Source organism: Ambystoma mexicanum, chromosome 8 (genome assembly GCF_040938575.1).
Source record: "Ambystoma mexicanum isolate Mex_15411 chromosome 8, UKY_AmexF1_1, whole genome shotgun sequence".
Lineage (NCBI taxonomy): Eukaryota > Metazoa > Chordata > Amphibia > Caudata > Ambystomatidae > Ambystoma > Ambystoma mexicanum.
In genome coordinates this window covers 1,130,637,378-1,130,654,191 of record NC_090929.1, presented here as the reverse complement: position 1 = coordinate 1,130,654,191, position 16,814 = coordinate 1,130,637,378, and the positions used below count along the sequence as shown (strand labels likewise).

The 16,814-nt window shown below is 44.1% G+C and overlaps 1 protein-coding gene across 3 annotated transcripts in view; it reads right to left on the bottom strand.

Moving 5' to 3' along the window:
• FRMPD2 (FERM and PDZ domain containing 2) overlaps nucleotides 1-16,814 on the bottom strand; it is an 878,187-nt gene that overhangs the window by 339,607 nt on the left and 521,766 nt on the right. For all 3 annotated transcript variants that reach the window (XM_069611181.1, XM_069611182.1, XM_069611183.1), the window contains 5 exons: nucleotides 5,287-5,390; nucleotides 4,134-4,226; nucleotides 3,490-3,597; nucleotides 1,846-1,962; nucleotides 1,066-1,436 (listed from right to left, as the gene is read on the bottom strand). In XM_069611181.1, the coding sequence (XP_069467282.1) occupies nucleotides 1,066-1,436; nucleotides 1,846-1,962; nucleotides 3,490-3,597; nucleotides 4,134-4,226; nucleotides 5,287-5,390 (793 nt within the window). The remainder of the gene's footprint in view (nucleotides 1-1,065; nucleotides 1,437-1,845; nucleotides 1,963-3,489; nucleotides 3,598-4,133; nucleotides 4,227-5,286; nucleotides 5,391-16,814) is intronic.

Genomic DNA, 16,814 nt, shown 5'->3' with positions numbered 1-16,814 from the left:
TTGGGCACTTCGCATACAACTTCTTATAATACTCTACCCAAACACTCTCTTGAATCAGATAAGTCTGTAATGCTGATAGGTCGTCATTAATACCCGCATTCAAGATAGACCAGATCTGCGCACTATTCTTGACCTCAATTATACTTAACATTCTTTCTCCATCTTTCTGGTACATATATGCTCTTCGAAGTTTCAGCCAATTTTTATATTGGAGCTTGTATTATTTTGTTAGGGTTATGCTCTCCGGGATGCCAATGCCCCTCAGAGCCCTTAGATTCTTTCTCAACTGCGTTTTCTAGTTCTTGAAGACAAGGTCAAAGGCGTGCTTATGTTTAAAGCTTTGTTTACAACCACCTTTATTTGTGTTCTTAAATAGGGCTAAGGTTGCCTCAGAGGGGACTTCATCTTTGTCCCTACCCGGATCGCCACTCAGACCTGTATTACTAATACAGGCATTAAGTTTGTGCAATGACGAAGCGGTCCATCTAAACCTATTCTAGCCCCCCGTGCAGGTCATAGCTATAGAAGGATTTTTCCTTTTCCACTAGAGGGGGGCCTCCCAGTGGACTATTATCAAATGTACCACATGGCGTTGTTCAGGCGGTCTACCTGAACCTTTTAGGGAGCGCAGAATATCGATAAATCAGGAAACAAAGAAACAGTCAATGGATGAAGTTTGTTCATGGTGATGTTATAGCAACTAACTCAGAACAGATTTAACTCTCCAAGGGTATGCCGTACAATCAAAATCCATCAACCCAACAATTAGAAGGAAATGCAATTAAAGGAGCCATGAAACCAAGACACTAAGAACTCACTTCTGAAACATCTACAAAGGATGAACATATTTTATCACACAAAGAGGATTTTGACATATGTCAAATGTACTGAAATCCATTTTAGAGAATAAAGAGCTGAAAAGATTAGCTCTTGCAGTGCTCACTTTCTTTATGGATAGCTTTAATTCAAAGTTTTGTATCCAAGTAGTAGAGAAGACACTGTTTAAGGCTTGGTTATATCAGGGTTTAAAAACTACAATATATATCAAGAAACATAGACATTTACCTTGTTGCTGATGCCACTAGGTGAAAGAGCAGGGCCCAGAGACCGTCTTCCTGACTCCAACGCCCTTGAAAGGACATCTTCCAGGATGGAGGTATTCAAATCCGGACCTTGAGAGCTTAAGATAGGGCTACTACCCCATTCTTCAGGGTGAGAGTCATGGCTCGTTTGAGAATCACGACTAGTCCACTGTTCCTTTATGTTAGCATTTTGACTTGTTTGGAGACCACGCCTGCTTGCTTGTTCTTTTGTGTGCAGCTCGTGACTGATCCCTGGTTCCATAGAGTAGGAGGCATGACTGCTCCTTTCACTACCTGTGGCCGATATCCCTGAGCTTAGGCTGTTGCTTTTGGTCATCACTCCCTCATATGTTCCTGTAAAAAAAAGTGGGAACTTCATTATCTTTCAAAAGAAGCATGCAATGGTTGCTGGTAATTGTTTGGGCAGATAATTTCACTTGTAATAGGGCATGTGTGTTTCGGGCTTGAATTGGAGGGTAGAAGGCAGGATTGAAACTGAAGGGAAGAGAAGGACCAAATTGGGGGACAACTAGGAGGCATCAAGACTGGGGAAGGATTTTTGGGCGGGATGGTTATTGAGAGGCATTGAGACAAGGAATGGGCCAGATGACAGTGGGTGCTGGAAAAATTGAACAGCAGTAACTAGCATGGGCTTTACTCCTGGTTTGGGACAATAAAAAGGGAAATGGTTTCATGGTGGGGAGGATATGGGTTAGATGAAAGTGATTTGTAGGCATCGTTCAAATGTCAAACGTTTACACACCTTTAGGTTGTGAAACGATTAACTCTAGTTCTTCCGGAGAGTTCTGGACAATATTTACAGCTGTGTTAAAAGTAACACCCTCCAGGCTTATTCTGTTTAGTGAGATCAGCCGTCCTCCTGAAAAGAAATACAAAAAGTGTCTGTCAGTTAAAGGGGGCACATCACTCCACTTACCATCCAGCCCCTCCTACATATCCTGCTCAGTGGGAGGAACGCTGGTCTAAAAGCAAGGCTTACTCCAAGCAACTCTTTGCTCTTGCTCCAAAAAGCAATTGCTTACTAAATTAACACTCCCAGCGAACTAAAGAAAGCGCACCACCATTAAAGAGATGCTTTTGCAGTGCATATTAGCCAAGATGAAGTCCTGGGCCCTCATTAGGGGTCTGGCGGGTAACCATTCCGGTAAAACCGGCAGGTAGCCGCCGGACCTGTAAACAGTTACCAGTGCCTGGCTTGCCGGTAACACCGAGGTATTACAACCCCGGATGCCGGAAAGTCAGGCAACTGTAACTATGTTGTTCCCCATTCCCATATAGTTGCATAGGATTCTATGGGAGTGGGGACCACGGAAGCACCGGCACTGTTAATAACAGTGCCGGTGCTTCCATGAAAGTCTGTTGGCGGGTGCCGGTCCGCCCGGCAAGTCAGACCTGCCGGGTGGGAGAGACTTACCCTTCAGACTTGTACTTTGCTGTTTCAGAAACAACGGTGCTGGTAAGCTTACTGGCACCGTTGTTTCCAAACCGGCAAGCTTATAAAGAGGGCCCTGGTGTTTTACTCCTGGCCTTTGGTCTCGGGCTCCTTATTACCCGAGCATTAGTCCTGAGATTTGGTTCCACGTTTACTTCTGTTTCAGCCCTGGGTTGTGATCTTGGAGGGAACGTTACTGAAATGTTAATCCTAAACTGTAATGCTGAGCTTCAGCCCTGAGCTTCGGAGCTAAGGCTACAACCCTGACTACACATTACGCAAGCCCAGTCCTAAATATCAGAGCCTTATTTGTGCATTACCAATTCTCCAATCCTGATTTAATTAAGCAGTTTCAGTCATCAGAGAGTGCAGCAGGAAATGGCTCTCAAAGTGATCATGAGTTCAAGCTTGGATTGTAAGATTTAGGATTGGACTGGACATTACACAAGATGTAAAACCAGATTTTGATGCCAAGGTCCAGTCCCATGAGTATGTCATCATGAAAGAAAAAAGAAATTAAAATCTGAAGAATGAAGCTTATGAGGAAAACATCCAATCTCAGAGCTTTGGACTATAAAAAGAGAATTCTCCATCCCCACACTAAATAAACAGACTAATAATTAAAGCAAACAGTTTTATGCTGACATTCAACATGTCTTCCTTGATAACTCTCTGGCAGAAATCTTCAGATTGTAGGCTGCCAGTCGTCAACTTCAGTTACTGAGCAACTAATCTGAACTGGTGGGCAACGGCTTAATGTCCTCATATACAGACCTGAACTATGGGTCTGATATTGGCATCTACATTATAGGCAGACCTTGATCTATAAATATGAGTTCAACATACCTTATTATTTGCCCTAAAGTTTAAGCCCTGAGTTTATATCTTGGAGATTACATCTGTTATTTTGTCTGTTGCGGTACAGATCCCAATACCTGTAGAGGTGTCACTCACCAGGTTTGATGTGACCATCTTTGTCAGCAGGCCCTCCAGGTATGACAGAGGCAATGAAGATCCCAAGGTCCAATTTTCCTAAATGCTCTCCTCCAATGATCACAAAACCTGTGAAATGATGTTACAGAAAGAATCTCTGAACTATGTTTTACAATGTTCCGCAGGACCTTCTGCCAGACCTCAATGTAGATTTGCATGTATATCTGGATATGGATCTGGTACCACATTTAGTGTTCCCCTAAACGTCAACCAACCACTCTCATAGAGCCCCATTCCATTGCCTTGAGTGGTGTACTAAAATTAGTCATACACATCACTCCATCATGACTGTCTCTATTTCACAGGGATTGAAGGTAGAAGTGGAGTCGCCACATGCCACTCAAGAGTTGCAGGGGACCTTCTGGTAAGTTCAATAGAACTGCAGGGACCATGAAGGGGATATGTTTCAGTTCACAAGTTATACAGTGGGCAAGAAGAATGTGCTTGGTGCATTGGAGTGTGTGTGTTGGCAACTGTAGACACTTTGAGCGAATTGAACTGCAGCTCTTGTCAAAGGGCACAGCTGCAAACATACAATGTTGAGAGCTTGTTGACAGACGTTCATTTCAGTGAAGATTAGTGAACACTTCATGCTTGTTACCTACCAAAGCCATGCTTGGGATCTCTCTTCAGAGTAACACAAATTATCTCTCGCTCTGGCCCCACACTTTGCTTCTCTCTGGTGCTGCTCGGTGAGCCTAAAATTGTAAATTCATCAGTAGATATGGCATTCAGTAAGCCTCAATCAATCATTCAATACATCTTATTTATATCTATCTTTATCTAATTCTGCAAGTTAATAAAAAAAAGCAGACATAAAGGAAATCACACATCATCATAAAATAGAGTCCAATGCAGGATCAAAATCTTAAAGGTGGACCGGGAGGACGGTGTACAATACATAACAAAGCTTTCATGGATCATGGCCTTGCAAAGTTCCATACTCACACATTTTTTATTATAAGCTACCAAGACATGGACAAAAAGGTTGCCACTACAAAATAACAGCTAGTGATGTTCTTAGCCCAAGTCATAAGCTCTTTAACTCCACGAACACCATCATGATATGTCAGAGTTGCTCTCCTTAGACAGACTTTGTTAGCAACCCAGTCAACATATCATCAGCGTACCACTGATATCATGTTCATTCTAATAAACTGCAAATCCCATCTAAATGAGCCGATGATTTTACATTGCAAAGCCAATTCTTTGTCAATAAATGGTCACATCACTATTCACATTTGTTGTACTGAGATCTAGGTGTTGATTTGTATGTGCTATATCAGTTAAGCTCTAGATGCTGACTTATAATTGATGCATTCAATTTTCTGTTTCAAAGTGCTGAATTCAATGTACTGACTTCTCACTGCTGAACCCTGTGTGCTGAATTCTGTGTGATGTTCTGAGCTCTAGCCATTAAAATTGTGCGTGCTGGATTGCATGTGATGTGTCCTGTGTTCGGAGTTATATGTGATGAATATGCTGAATCCATGTCCTCAAATCCATTGCCTGATTTGTGTGTGCTGAATTCTGAGTGTTGAATTCTACATCCTCAATGTATGCCCTAAATTGTACAAAATGAATTCCATGCCCTGAATCATACATGCTGAATTTTCAGTGATGAAAGTTACATACTATATTAAATGTCTCAAAGTCTATGTTCCATGTCACAAGCGCTGAATGGAAGGTGCTGGTAACTTGTTAAATTAAAATCTGTGTACTGTTGCATAGCATAGTCACTTGCGACCATGAACTCACCGTGAGCCACATTTGGTGTGCAGTGGATTGAGAGATAGTCTGAACTCCGATGTTTTTCGCAGAGGTTGGAAGGACTTTCACATTGAGACTCCTCGGCTGACGTGCTTAAACAGAGCAGAACATATGTAGATGAATGTGCTGTCAAGCCTGAAGTAAAAGATCTCCCTAACTCAAAGAGAGAGAGAGAGAGAGAGAGAGAGAGAGCGAGAGAAATAAAGAGTGACAGAGAGAGAAAGAGTGTGAGAGAGAGACATCTATCCGTTCAAACTTATTCCATGGTTTATTCTCACTCTTCATTTCAAAGTCTTTCAACGCTACTCCAGCAAATGACATTTCAATTAACACATTCAGAGGGATCATTTAATTACAGCGGCTAAGAAGCAATGTGTGGGTTGCACATCTGAGGGCACGCCACAGGCAGAGTAATTTTCAGGCTCGGAAAACGATTTGTCGCGCATGGACGTGGTGAAAGTACGACTTAAGCAGATCCCGTTGAATTCGTCCCTGCAGAAAAAACAACAAAAGCCATGGGCTAAGAGCCATCAAATGTCTGTGACCACGGATATGTGGTGTAGCAATCCAAACCACATGCCTCATATACAAGACAACCATGAGTATACCACGTTGTCACCGAGAAGACCATCCTCTAGAAGGTGGGCGTAAGAAATGACATACAACTGAAACCAGTCTACTAACTGTAGGTAGCTGTAAATATATAGTTGCTTTTTACCAACTGCAGCACTACTCGGATCCTCCAAGGGACTCATTAATTTGTTTTCCCTCGACAGAGATTAGATGGGTTTTCATTAACACTTTTAGAAATACTTTGTGTTTTTAAATCAAAAGGTGGGCCCCCAAGCTATTGGCCAATAAAGAGAATTTCCCACAGATAGCATCCCGGTACTCCCCACATCGATTTTTCATGTTGAATGGGATGCCTGAGGTTTAAATAAAGAGAAGAAATTAATGAGATAGTACTGACTACAAGTAACTAGTAGCTTCCTGCCTGTATATACCAGCAGAACATCATTGAGCAAATAACATTATTGTTCTTCTTATTCTATCCACTTTTAGATAAGCGCTGACTAGGGATAGTTTGTGGCAGGCAGGACAAGCGTAGAAACGCTCCCTGTCCCCTTTCTCTCCCAGAATTAAACATATACTTGTCACTACAGAGGCAGTCCAGCACAGATGATACCTGTTTTATCTCGATCAGAATGTATGATTGCACATGGTCAGATGCACGATAAATTTCGAAGGCTGAAGCCCTTTCTTTGTGCTAGAATTATAGCCTTCATTGCAAGAGCTTGCTTCAGAAAACTGTGTGCAACCAGCAGTCCCAGGTTTTACACTCGCCATGGCCTACAATGGCATTAATACTTCTGACCATCGATATCTGGAGTACCAATTTACCAATAAATCTAGTAATAATAATAATGCAGACTATCATTGAAATGAAAAGCAGACTAAACCCGGCATGACAAGCTATTTAAAAATGTGATTTCAGTATTATTACTATTATTATTATTATTATTATTATATCATTATTTCTCAGATCCAATGGTAAATGGCCAGTGTGAGGAGTCAGGAATGAAACTCGAACAAAAGTGGGTCATGGTTTTGGTCAAAGACTTTTTATTAAACTAAAAGGGGGTGGGGAAATGCCCCTAAGCCCCTGCTCTGGAGGTGTTTCCCTACCTAAAACCAAAACTAAGGGTCTGTCGATGTCATAATGTACAAAGCAAAACTGTCCTATGTCCAAAGTTCTATTCTGACCCTCACATTCTAATAAATTAACTATAAGGTGAAAAGGGGTAATGCCTTTGACCTTGACATGGATATGAGTATTCAAAAGAAAATGCGTAACTTCAAAACAAAAAGTTACACAAAGTCAGAGTTCTTTATTTAAGAGGGTGATTCCCTTCCCCTGGATTTCTCTCCACTCTACTTTATTTTCAAGGATATCAGTTCCATAGCTTTGTGTTTGCCCAACAACACAACTGGTATAAACGATGCTTTGTCCGCTGTTCTTTGTCTTGTCAGGATTCCTGACATACTCTCCTGACAGGTTTTATCTTCCTCTCAATATGCTTGCACAGTCTTTTGCCAGTCCGGATATATATCCTTCTCAGGACCTCCTTGGATGCTTGGATAATATACAATGTTTAACTTAACACTGCCTGGTACGCTTTCCTCCCAGGGTTTTAAGGTAAGATAACACTTACAATTTGCATTCGCCTGGTATACTCTTCTATTTGAGGGTCAGAAATGAGAGGCAGACACAAAGTTATAATGACATTGTATTAAGATATAAGGATTTGGAGAAAGGCCTTTCTGTCACTATCCTAAAGAGAATTTGCCCTGCCTAGGAAATCACAACTAGAGATCAGTCTGTGTCTTGTCATTAAAATTAGGCAAACTGTCCAGGTGTCCAAAACGTATCTGACCCTCACACTAAAAATGAACAAGAAAAGGTGCCAGGTAAATGTCTCTGCCATAGACTCAGCAACACATGTGCAAAAACGAAGTATGTAAATCCAACAAAACAATCCTTGCATCCAGGGGATGATTACCTTCCCCTGAACTATCGCAGGTAGAATATTGAAAATGTTCTGTTCAAACACTGGTTCCTTAAGAGTAGTAGAAATATCTAATTTATACAACACTTTCTTAAAAATGATCTCCTAGTATACTCTCCTACCAGGAACCTTTTCATAATGTCTTTACCTTTCACATACTCTAGATGGATTACCTGATGTACTTCCCTGGCAGGAATCCCCTCTGGGCTTTGTCGATCCCCTGGTAAACTCTATTGTCAGGTATCTTTCCCCCAAAGGCTCACTGCCTGGTGTACTTCTTTCACCAGGTATTCCTTTAACCTTCTCTCTATCTTTCAGTTATCTTTCTCTTTAAGTATAACACATGTGTACTCCTTCACTGTTCATAGTTTATTGGCTTCAGGTCTTACTTGTTCCAACTTCCCCCATATTGGCATTTCATATATGGAGATTTGTTCAAGTTTTGTTTGTTAACTTTTTTCTTAGTATTAATTGACTTGTGGCAATACTTGTTCCAATCTTCCCCATATTGACATCTCATAATGGAGACTTGTATAGCTCTTGCCCCTCAACCTCTTCATTAGTGTTAAATTGCTTATGACAACTTTGACATTTCATATATGGAGACTTGTGTACATTCTGTCTTTCTAAATTACTCGGTTGATATTCAAAACAAGTTTCTAATTGTTTGTACACCTGTTGGTATGCCCCGGGGCTCCCAATTCTTCTGGACAGACTCACCAGTGTTTGCTGGCGTTTCCGACCCATTGCGTATGGCTGCAGCGAAGTCCTTGCTTCGGGAAAGCATTTCCCCCTCTGTAGACCCTTTTCCAGTTGTCCCGTCTGCTTCTCCTTCACCTGCCGGTTGAACTGCTGCTCTTCAATGCGCCCGCATTCCCAAGAGCCTCTCTGCTAATGCTGGCTTCCCAGCGGTCCTCATGTGGTACTCGTTGTTCTTCTCCCGGTCTCTTGCCTATCCGTTAGGAAGGGCCTGCCTCCTTCAGCACAGTCTGTTCTCGGATGTCTGCCTTTGGTTCACACCATTTTTAAATGTCACACACAGCTGATTTCCATCTTCCTTGTCTCAGTACTTGAGGTTTTATGGGAGTCGGAGTCCATAGAATTAAGTTGTATTGCTTTGGATCTTTGTTTAAATCAAAACCATCAGAAACTGGAGGTGTTATACATGTATTATGTACATATGAACTGTGAATGGTATCCTGTCTAGGCTGTTTGGCTGGAAAGGGTTTTAGGGTTTTCTAACTGGAAGAATTTGAATGATGACAACATGCCATCAGGAATTTAGGAATCCCAGGGCCCTCGTCACATGGAATACTACATCTCTCCTGATGGGGTCACCACATCTCCCAGACAGCCATCTCCTCCCAAGTGATGCTCCCTCATAATACCACCACCAGGGTCAGGATCAGGTAGGGGCTGCCGTCCTCTGGCCACATGGGAGGAGAACTTAGGCTGAGGATCAGTGATGACGCCACATATCCTTCCCCTAAAGATCTGGCCTCCCGCTCTAGTGTCATTGGTTTGATGAGAACCAATAGCCTCCCCATATAAGGAAGAGGTTTTTTAGTTTGGGTTTCCCAAGTACAAACATGGTGGTTGATGGGAATCCTTCCTTTTACCATGAACAAATTGGAGAATATGGAAGGGATGTTTTACTAGAATTTCACTGATAATCAGCTTGGGTCTCGTTGAGTATATTTGTAAGGACAGGGCTTTTGGTTATTTTAAGTCCTATTTGTGCCACCTGGGAAAGCCCCTGGTCAAACTGTGGAACTTTGCTCCCCCAAGACCAGTTGTGTTGCTAGATTTAGTATTACAGCCACTAACAAATGTACTTCTTTTCCCAACATTGTAACAGAGATTTGGGTTTGTGGGTGTCCCTTTGTATGGACATGAATAGACCCTACGATATTTTATCCTGTTGGTCGACACCCCTTGGGGAAGTAAATCTGTTTTTTATGGCACATCCGTTAATTCCTGTTTCTAATTGGGCCCAAATGGTTTTTCCATGTAATATAACAGCGATTCTGTAAGCATTTCTATCTCCAGTACACAGTATAGTACTGGACTTCTCTAGAGACACTACACTAAAGCCACCAGAGTACCCCCCAACTGAATTACCATTACCGCCACTTGGTCTGGCGGAATTACCACCAGATTACAAGTGACGGTGGTGGTGTAAATCCCCATTTTCTGAGAGTCTATAGGACTCTATGGTGCTTTTTTAGTGGAATTAACGCTGTGGTAATCCACAGGTGGCGATTCCACTGATTTTGCTGATTTCTCAGCAGAAAATTGGAGGATTTACCTACAGCATGATGATGGATGTAAATCCTCCACTCCAGGGCCATACGTGTAGTATGGTGTAGCGGGAATATTGGCAGTAATTCTGTTACTGCCAATTTTTTCCAGCTCCATCATAGTTGCAATAAGGCCCCATAGTGCTTTCACAGGAGAATCCAACATCTAATTTGTGTTTCTCTTCCGGCAAATTAGAAATGTTTGGGTGATGAGACGGACAATGGTGTATAAGAAGTCTTAAACTACCACAGATACAACATCTAATATCTAAAGAATGGCAATTTCAAACAGACTCAGAATATTCGCAAGAAGGAAATGATTCCTCAAAATATGAGACATCAGTTTCTTTAATTTCAGGATTTATGGTTCTTTGAGAAATCCCTTTCAAGTATGTTGGTATATTAAGAGATTTAGCTTCTCTCTCCAAAATATTTTCTTTAGTTAATTTGCAATCAATAACATTTATCACAGGATAGGGAAAGAAATTCTCTAGGGTGTTATTTTTCAAATAATTTCTAGTCTAGTCTTTGATTGATTGTTCACAGGAAGTCTCATACACCAGGTTTACCCCTATTGATTTTAATAGGAATTGGGGAAGGATAAAAAAATTAACCTTAATTCTTCTCCACAAGAGAGAAGAGTGAACATTTTTTAGTCTTCCCTCTTAACAAGGTATAACATAGAGGGACGAAGGAATGTGAAACAAAGTGGAGGGACGCTACCTACCAATCAGGACTCAAGAGGAGGGGTATAACACATCTAGGGCTACTGATGGTAAGAACTGTCATGTAGAGCAGAATCTGACTGTCAGGAATGGCACTCTGTCAAGAGTGGCACAGGGCACCCAGGTAGGTTTTGGGTGGCTGTGCTTATGTAAGGTGACAGATACGCACACACACAGCAGGAAGCTCAACAAGAAAGAAGAATAGGCAACAGTAGCTGTGAACAAAAAGGGGCAGGGATTACAAAGGTACAAACAAGCTGGATTCCCTCTTGGGGTGTATGCAGAAATGGGAAAGAGTGTTCCACGGACCTTTGGAAACTCCAGCCTTCTGCACAGATTGCTATAACAGGGGTCCACTCGACACTGAAAACGCGACAATGGAAGGGGCAGAGTTTGCCTGCCGGAAACCAACAGTCAAGCTCTGTACAAAGGATTTCCATAAGACACAAGTGAAGACAAGAACAGAAATATCCAGGGAAAAGGAAGTCAAAGAGAACAAAGTTCAGAACTGGAGCCGGAAGAAAGGAAGGGCAGAACCTAGTATCTAACTGTAGGGAATGGTGACCGGAAACTGTACACGGAATAGTAGAACAGTAACTCAGGGCTGGAAAGACAAGAGAAAGCTAGCAGAAGGAAAAGAAGGAAACAGTATAACGGAAATGGATAACCTAAGGGGAGGACAGAAGACTCAAAGAAGAGAAGGACAGGGATCAAGAACAGGGGGTTGCAAACAAGGAAGAGAGCAAGGGAGCAGTAGCCAGGAAATAGGGGGCTGCAAACAAGGAAGCAGGGCTGCAGTAACTGATGGCACAGTGTGTAGGCAAACTGTTGTGGACTGCAGAGGACTGTAGTAGGCTACAAGGCAGGGAGCCCAGAGGAGCAGGGCAGCAAGGAGCGAGCCCAGAGGAGCAGGGCAGCAAGGCAGGGAGCCCAGAGGACCAGGACTGAAGGCAGTGGAGTGTAGCAGGCTGCAAGGCAGGGGGCCCAGAGGAGCAGGGCTGGAGGAAGAGGAGTGTAGCAGGCTGCAGGGTAGGGAGCCCAGAGGAGCAGGGCTGCAGGCAGAGGAGTGTAGCAGGCTGCAAGGCAGGGAGCCCAGAGGAGCGCTGGATCAGAAGCAGGATAATACGGCAATAGGAACAGCATACAAATCGTGGCTCAAGGCAAAAAGGGGCTGGGAGAACTCTTGATGCAAGAGACTGAGCTCCTGCAGGCAGCTGCTTAAATACAGCCCTGCCCTGTACTGAGGCAGGCTAATTGGCAGCACCTGGAGCAGTACACCTGAAGGTAATCTGCCACCTCCCTCTCTGGTCCTGAGAAGGTGGAAGCAGCACTGATCGCTAGGGTTTCTGGGGATTGTGGTTCCAATACTGATGAATGGGAATAGCCAGGAATTGATAACTGTAGCAAGGTGCATTATGGTACATGTAGTTAGGTGAATTAAATAAGAAAGTACCAAAGTTGTGCAAATGGAAATTAAGTACCAAAGTGTGAATAGGGGTTGTTCAAAGAGTATTATGATGATAAATGAGTTCCAAATAGTCCATGATGGTTGCCAATGTGTGCGCCAGTGGCACAGGCATGACAGTATGCCCCTCTCCATGCCCCTCTCCAGGCCCCCAGAAGACTGACCAACAAGAAGAGCAAGTCCAAGGCCTGTCACACCGTGAGAGTCTTATACTAAAAAGGCACATCATGAAGATCCAAAAACTGTTTAAGGCTGCAAGGTGAGAGTTTTTAAAGGAGGAAACTTTACCATTGTTCAGAACCTTTGGGATTGAATCCAGAAAAGACAAAGGGCCTCATTACAACCCCGGCGCTAAGGGATTACCAGTACCGGTACACTTACGCCTGATTACGAGGGCCCTTTGCGGGTTCCCACCTAAACGGCTGGTCTTGACCAGCCGTTAAGGAATGGACCCGCAAAGGGACCCTGGTGCTAATTACGGTACCGCAATTTGCGGTACCGTAATTACCACCTTCCCCATTCCCATTATGCCCTATGGGGCAAAAATGGGAATGGGGAAGGGCCATGGTGAAATGGGGAAGTACCGCCCCGCCAACCTTGGAATGGGGTGGTACTTCCCCATTGCAGCATGGCGGACTCGTTACAATACCAGCAGCAACCATGGTGCTAATAGCGCCATGGTTTAGCGCCGGTGTTGTAATGAAGTCTTAGGGGCACAAAACACAACACTGCATTCATGAACTGAGGAACTGTGAGGATCTGCTGCAGGCTCCATGGCATATATTGCTTTGAAAGTAGTGGTCTTCCTTAGGGCTGGCAATGGTACAGTGCTGAAAGGTGGAACCAGAGATACAGCTGAATTGGTTGCTCTAGGGAGGTCTTCCAAATCTTCAGATGTATTGGTAGTCGGCGTGATCTTTATATTTGAAGACAATTCAGGCAAGACAGGAATTTCATTGCAAAGTGTAAACAGGGGTGTCTCTTTGTTCACGAATGGATCTTCAGCGGTATACAGATACCTGGACTGGTTCTTGAAAGGAACGGTATCCTCTAACCACTCGGTTGTCTCATTAGATATGATAGAAGCTATCACCATTCCAGGATAGTTTGAGCGATGTAGATCAGGAAGAGAAGGTGCTATGGGATCAGGTTGTGTAGCAGAAGCAGAGGATTCAGCCGCAGCGAGCATAGCTGCGGAGGAAGCAGAATTCAGGGCATCAAGATCATCAGAAGTAGCTTTAACTTCAGGAAACACAGTGGCAGGTTCTTCAAGCAGCAATGGCAACATCAGGATTTGGAGCAGGGACTTCGGGAGTCACAAATGTTGCAGGGACACCATGAGTTGCAGGGAGTTCAGAAGCCACAGCAGCTGGGAGATCAGGAATAGCAGTAGGAAGTTCAGGTGCTGTAGCAGCTGGGATTATAGGCGCCACAGGAGCACCAGCGGGTAGGGACGTAACTGAGGCTGATGGACTAGAGTCTGGTAGTTTAGGTGCTGCAGAGGCACCAGCCGGAACAACCGGAGCTGTAGCCTTAATAGTAGAACTTTTAACTGGCTTTGCAACAGGTACTGTCCTTGCAGGCAGAGAGGAAGGGGGTGCTTCTACTGCAGTAAGAGTGATTTGAGATGCTGCATCAGTAGCAGAATCAGGAGTACTATCAGGAGGAGCAGCTGAGAGTAGGCTTTCTGATGGCTGGCCTTCAAAGTCTTGTGTGCGCAAGTTGATAGATGGGTCTGGGGTATTGACTGTTGGCAGAGCTGCATTCCAGACAGGTACTGGGTTTAGTTCAGGATCTGACTCATGGTCTGGTACACAAAAGTCCATAGAAGAAGAGTACATCTCTCACTTGGTCACTTCAGTAGAGGCTGGACGTGTGAGTAAAGGACCGCCATCAAGGGTAAAAACGGGACAATCCTTTGACTCGGCAGGATCTCCAGTCAGGTGATTACACTTGATTTGTGGTGTAATGGCAGTGTGAGTGATTCGGCCCACCAGGGGAGTTCATTCTTCACTATCTGAACAACATCCTGAGTTATTGTGGCTAGTAAGTGAATGAGCTGTGTCAAGCTTTAGATGGTATGCATATGCCAAGTTCAGATCTTCCAACCGCTCTGTATAAGTCTGTATCTTTTTCTGTGTTACCATTCCAGGCCTTATCATATTAATCTCTAAAGACAGAATGTCTGGTGTTTGGCATAGTGTCAGATGGTCTGATAAAATGTGTCCCTTTGCTAGATTCTTACAATGAAAATAGACAAATTCATTATAGAGGTCTTCGATTTGTCTTTTAAGGCGCAAGAGCTGTTCTTGTAACTGGTATGTTCCATTTGCCAATTCTACAACTTCAGAATCTGGTGTAGCAGAAAGGCCAGGTGTTGCAATGTGAAGACTGACCTTGGTGTTATCGTGGTTATTAGTTACTGGGGGAGCATTAAGACAACCGATGTTCAGTATTGGTCTTTTTTTACCCAGGACCAGCTGCACGAACCTCAGGATACTGAATGCCTTGTCCTGTTAAATGAGTGTTATCAGCAGTCTGGGGAGGTTGTGTAGCTTGCCAGGCTGATCTTGAGCATATCACTTTGGCAACAGCGTACTCTGGTTGAGAGTCTGCCACAATGAGTGCAATATCTTTGTTTGTAGCAGTGTTAAGACATTGGTCCTGAGACAGGGCAGCCTGGAATAAAGGAATACAAGGTTTGTGTACAGGCTGAATGTCAAATGCAGTGTCAGAAGAAATGCCAGAAAGCAAATGAGTGTTTTCCACTGTTTGGGCTAACATAATCTGCAAGAATTCATTATCTTGCTGTAGTTCTTCTACAGATAGGGACTGCGGATCATAGTTACAAATGTCATAGTAGTTTAACATAGAAGGGTCAGAGAGCCAGTGAGTGTAGTACTGTGCTTGCAAACCTTTGTTTACTAAGCCAAGTCTGTCTTTTAAACTAGGGTTTTTGTTTGCTGTCCTTAGGAAAACTTTAGATTTCTGCAGAGGTTTCCTGAACCGAAAGGAAAGCATCTTTGGTCTGTGTGTGCCTTTCCTGACTACGGAACAAGAATTTATTGGCTCTTGCATTCTGTCAGGAATGGCACTCTGTCAAGAGTGGCACAGGGCACCCAGGTAGGTTTTGGGTGGCTTTGCTGATGTAAGGTGACAGATAAGCACACACAGCAGGAACCTCAACAAGAAAGAAGAATAGGCAACAGTAGCTGTAAACAAAAAGGGGCAGGGATTACAAAGGTACAAACAAACTGGATTCCCTCTTGGGGTGTATGCAGAAATGGAAAAGAGTGGTCCACGGACCTTTGGAAACTCCAGCCTTCTGCACAGATTGCTATAACAGGGGCCCACTCTGTATGCTCATGGCTGGGAACAACAGCAGTGGGTGTCTGTACCTGAACACGAACAAGGTAACAGTACTTCACAAGACTGAAGCCTGTACGGGTCCAGCAGGAACCAAACAATGACACGAAGTACGACACTGAAAACGTGACAAAAAGGGGCATAGGTTGCCTGCCGGAAACCAACAGTCAAGCTCTGTACAAAGGATTTACATAAAACACAAGTGAAGACAAGAACAGAAATATCCAGGGAAAAGGAAGTCAAAGAGAACAAGGTTTAGAAGAGATCCGGAAGAAAGGAAGGGCAGAACCTAGTATCTAACTGTAGGTAATGGTGATCGGAAACTGTACACGGAATAGTAGAACAGTAACTCAGGGCTGGAAAGACAAGAGAAAGCTAGCAGAAGGAAAAGAAGGAAACAGTATAACGGAAATGGATAACCTAAGGGGAGGACAGAAGACTCAAGGAAGAGAAGGACAGGGATCAAGAACAGGGGTTTGCAAACAAGGAAGAGAGCAAGGGAGCAGTAGCCAGGAAATAGCGGGCTGCAAACAAGGAAGCAGGGCTGCAATAACGGATGGCACAGGGTGCAGGCAAACTGTTATGGACTGCAGAGGACTGTAGTAGGCTGCAAGGCAGGGAGTCCAGAGGAGCCGGACAGAGAGCTGTAGTAGGCTGCAGACAGAGAGCCCAGAGGAGCGGGGCAGCAAGGAGCGAGCCCAGAGGAGCAGGGCAGCAATGCAGGTAGCCCAGAGAACCAGGGCTGAAAGCAGTGGAGTGTAGCAGCCTGCAAGGCAGGGAGCCCAGAGGAGCAGGGCTGCAGGCAGAGGAGTGTAGCAGGCTGCAAGGCAGGGAGCCCAGAGGAGCAGGGCTGCAGGCAGAGGAGTGTAGCTGGCTGCAAGGCAGGGAGCCCAGAGGAGCAGGGCTGCAGGAGCGCTGGATCAGAAGCAGGATAATATGGCAACAGGAACAGCATACAAATCGTGGCTCAAGGCAAAAAGGGCTGGGAGAACTCTTGATGCAAGAGACTGAGCTCCTGCAGGCAGCTGCATAAATATAGCCCTGCCCTGTACTGAGGCAGGCTAATTAGCAGCACCTGGAGCAGCACACCTGA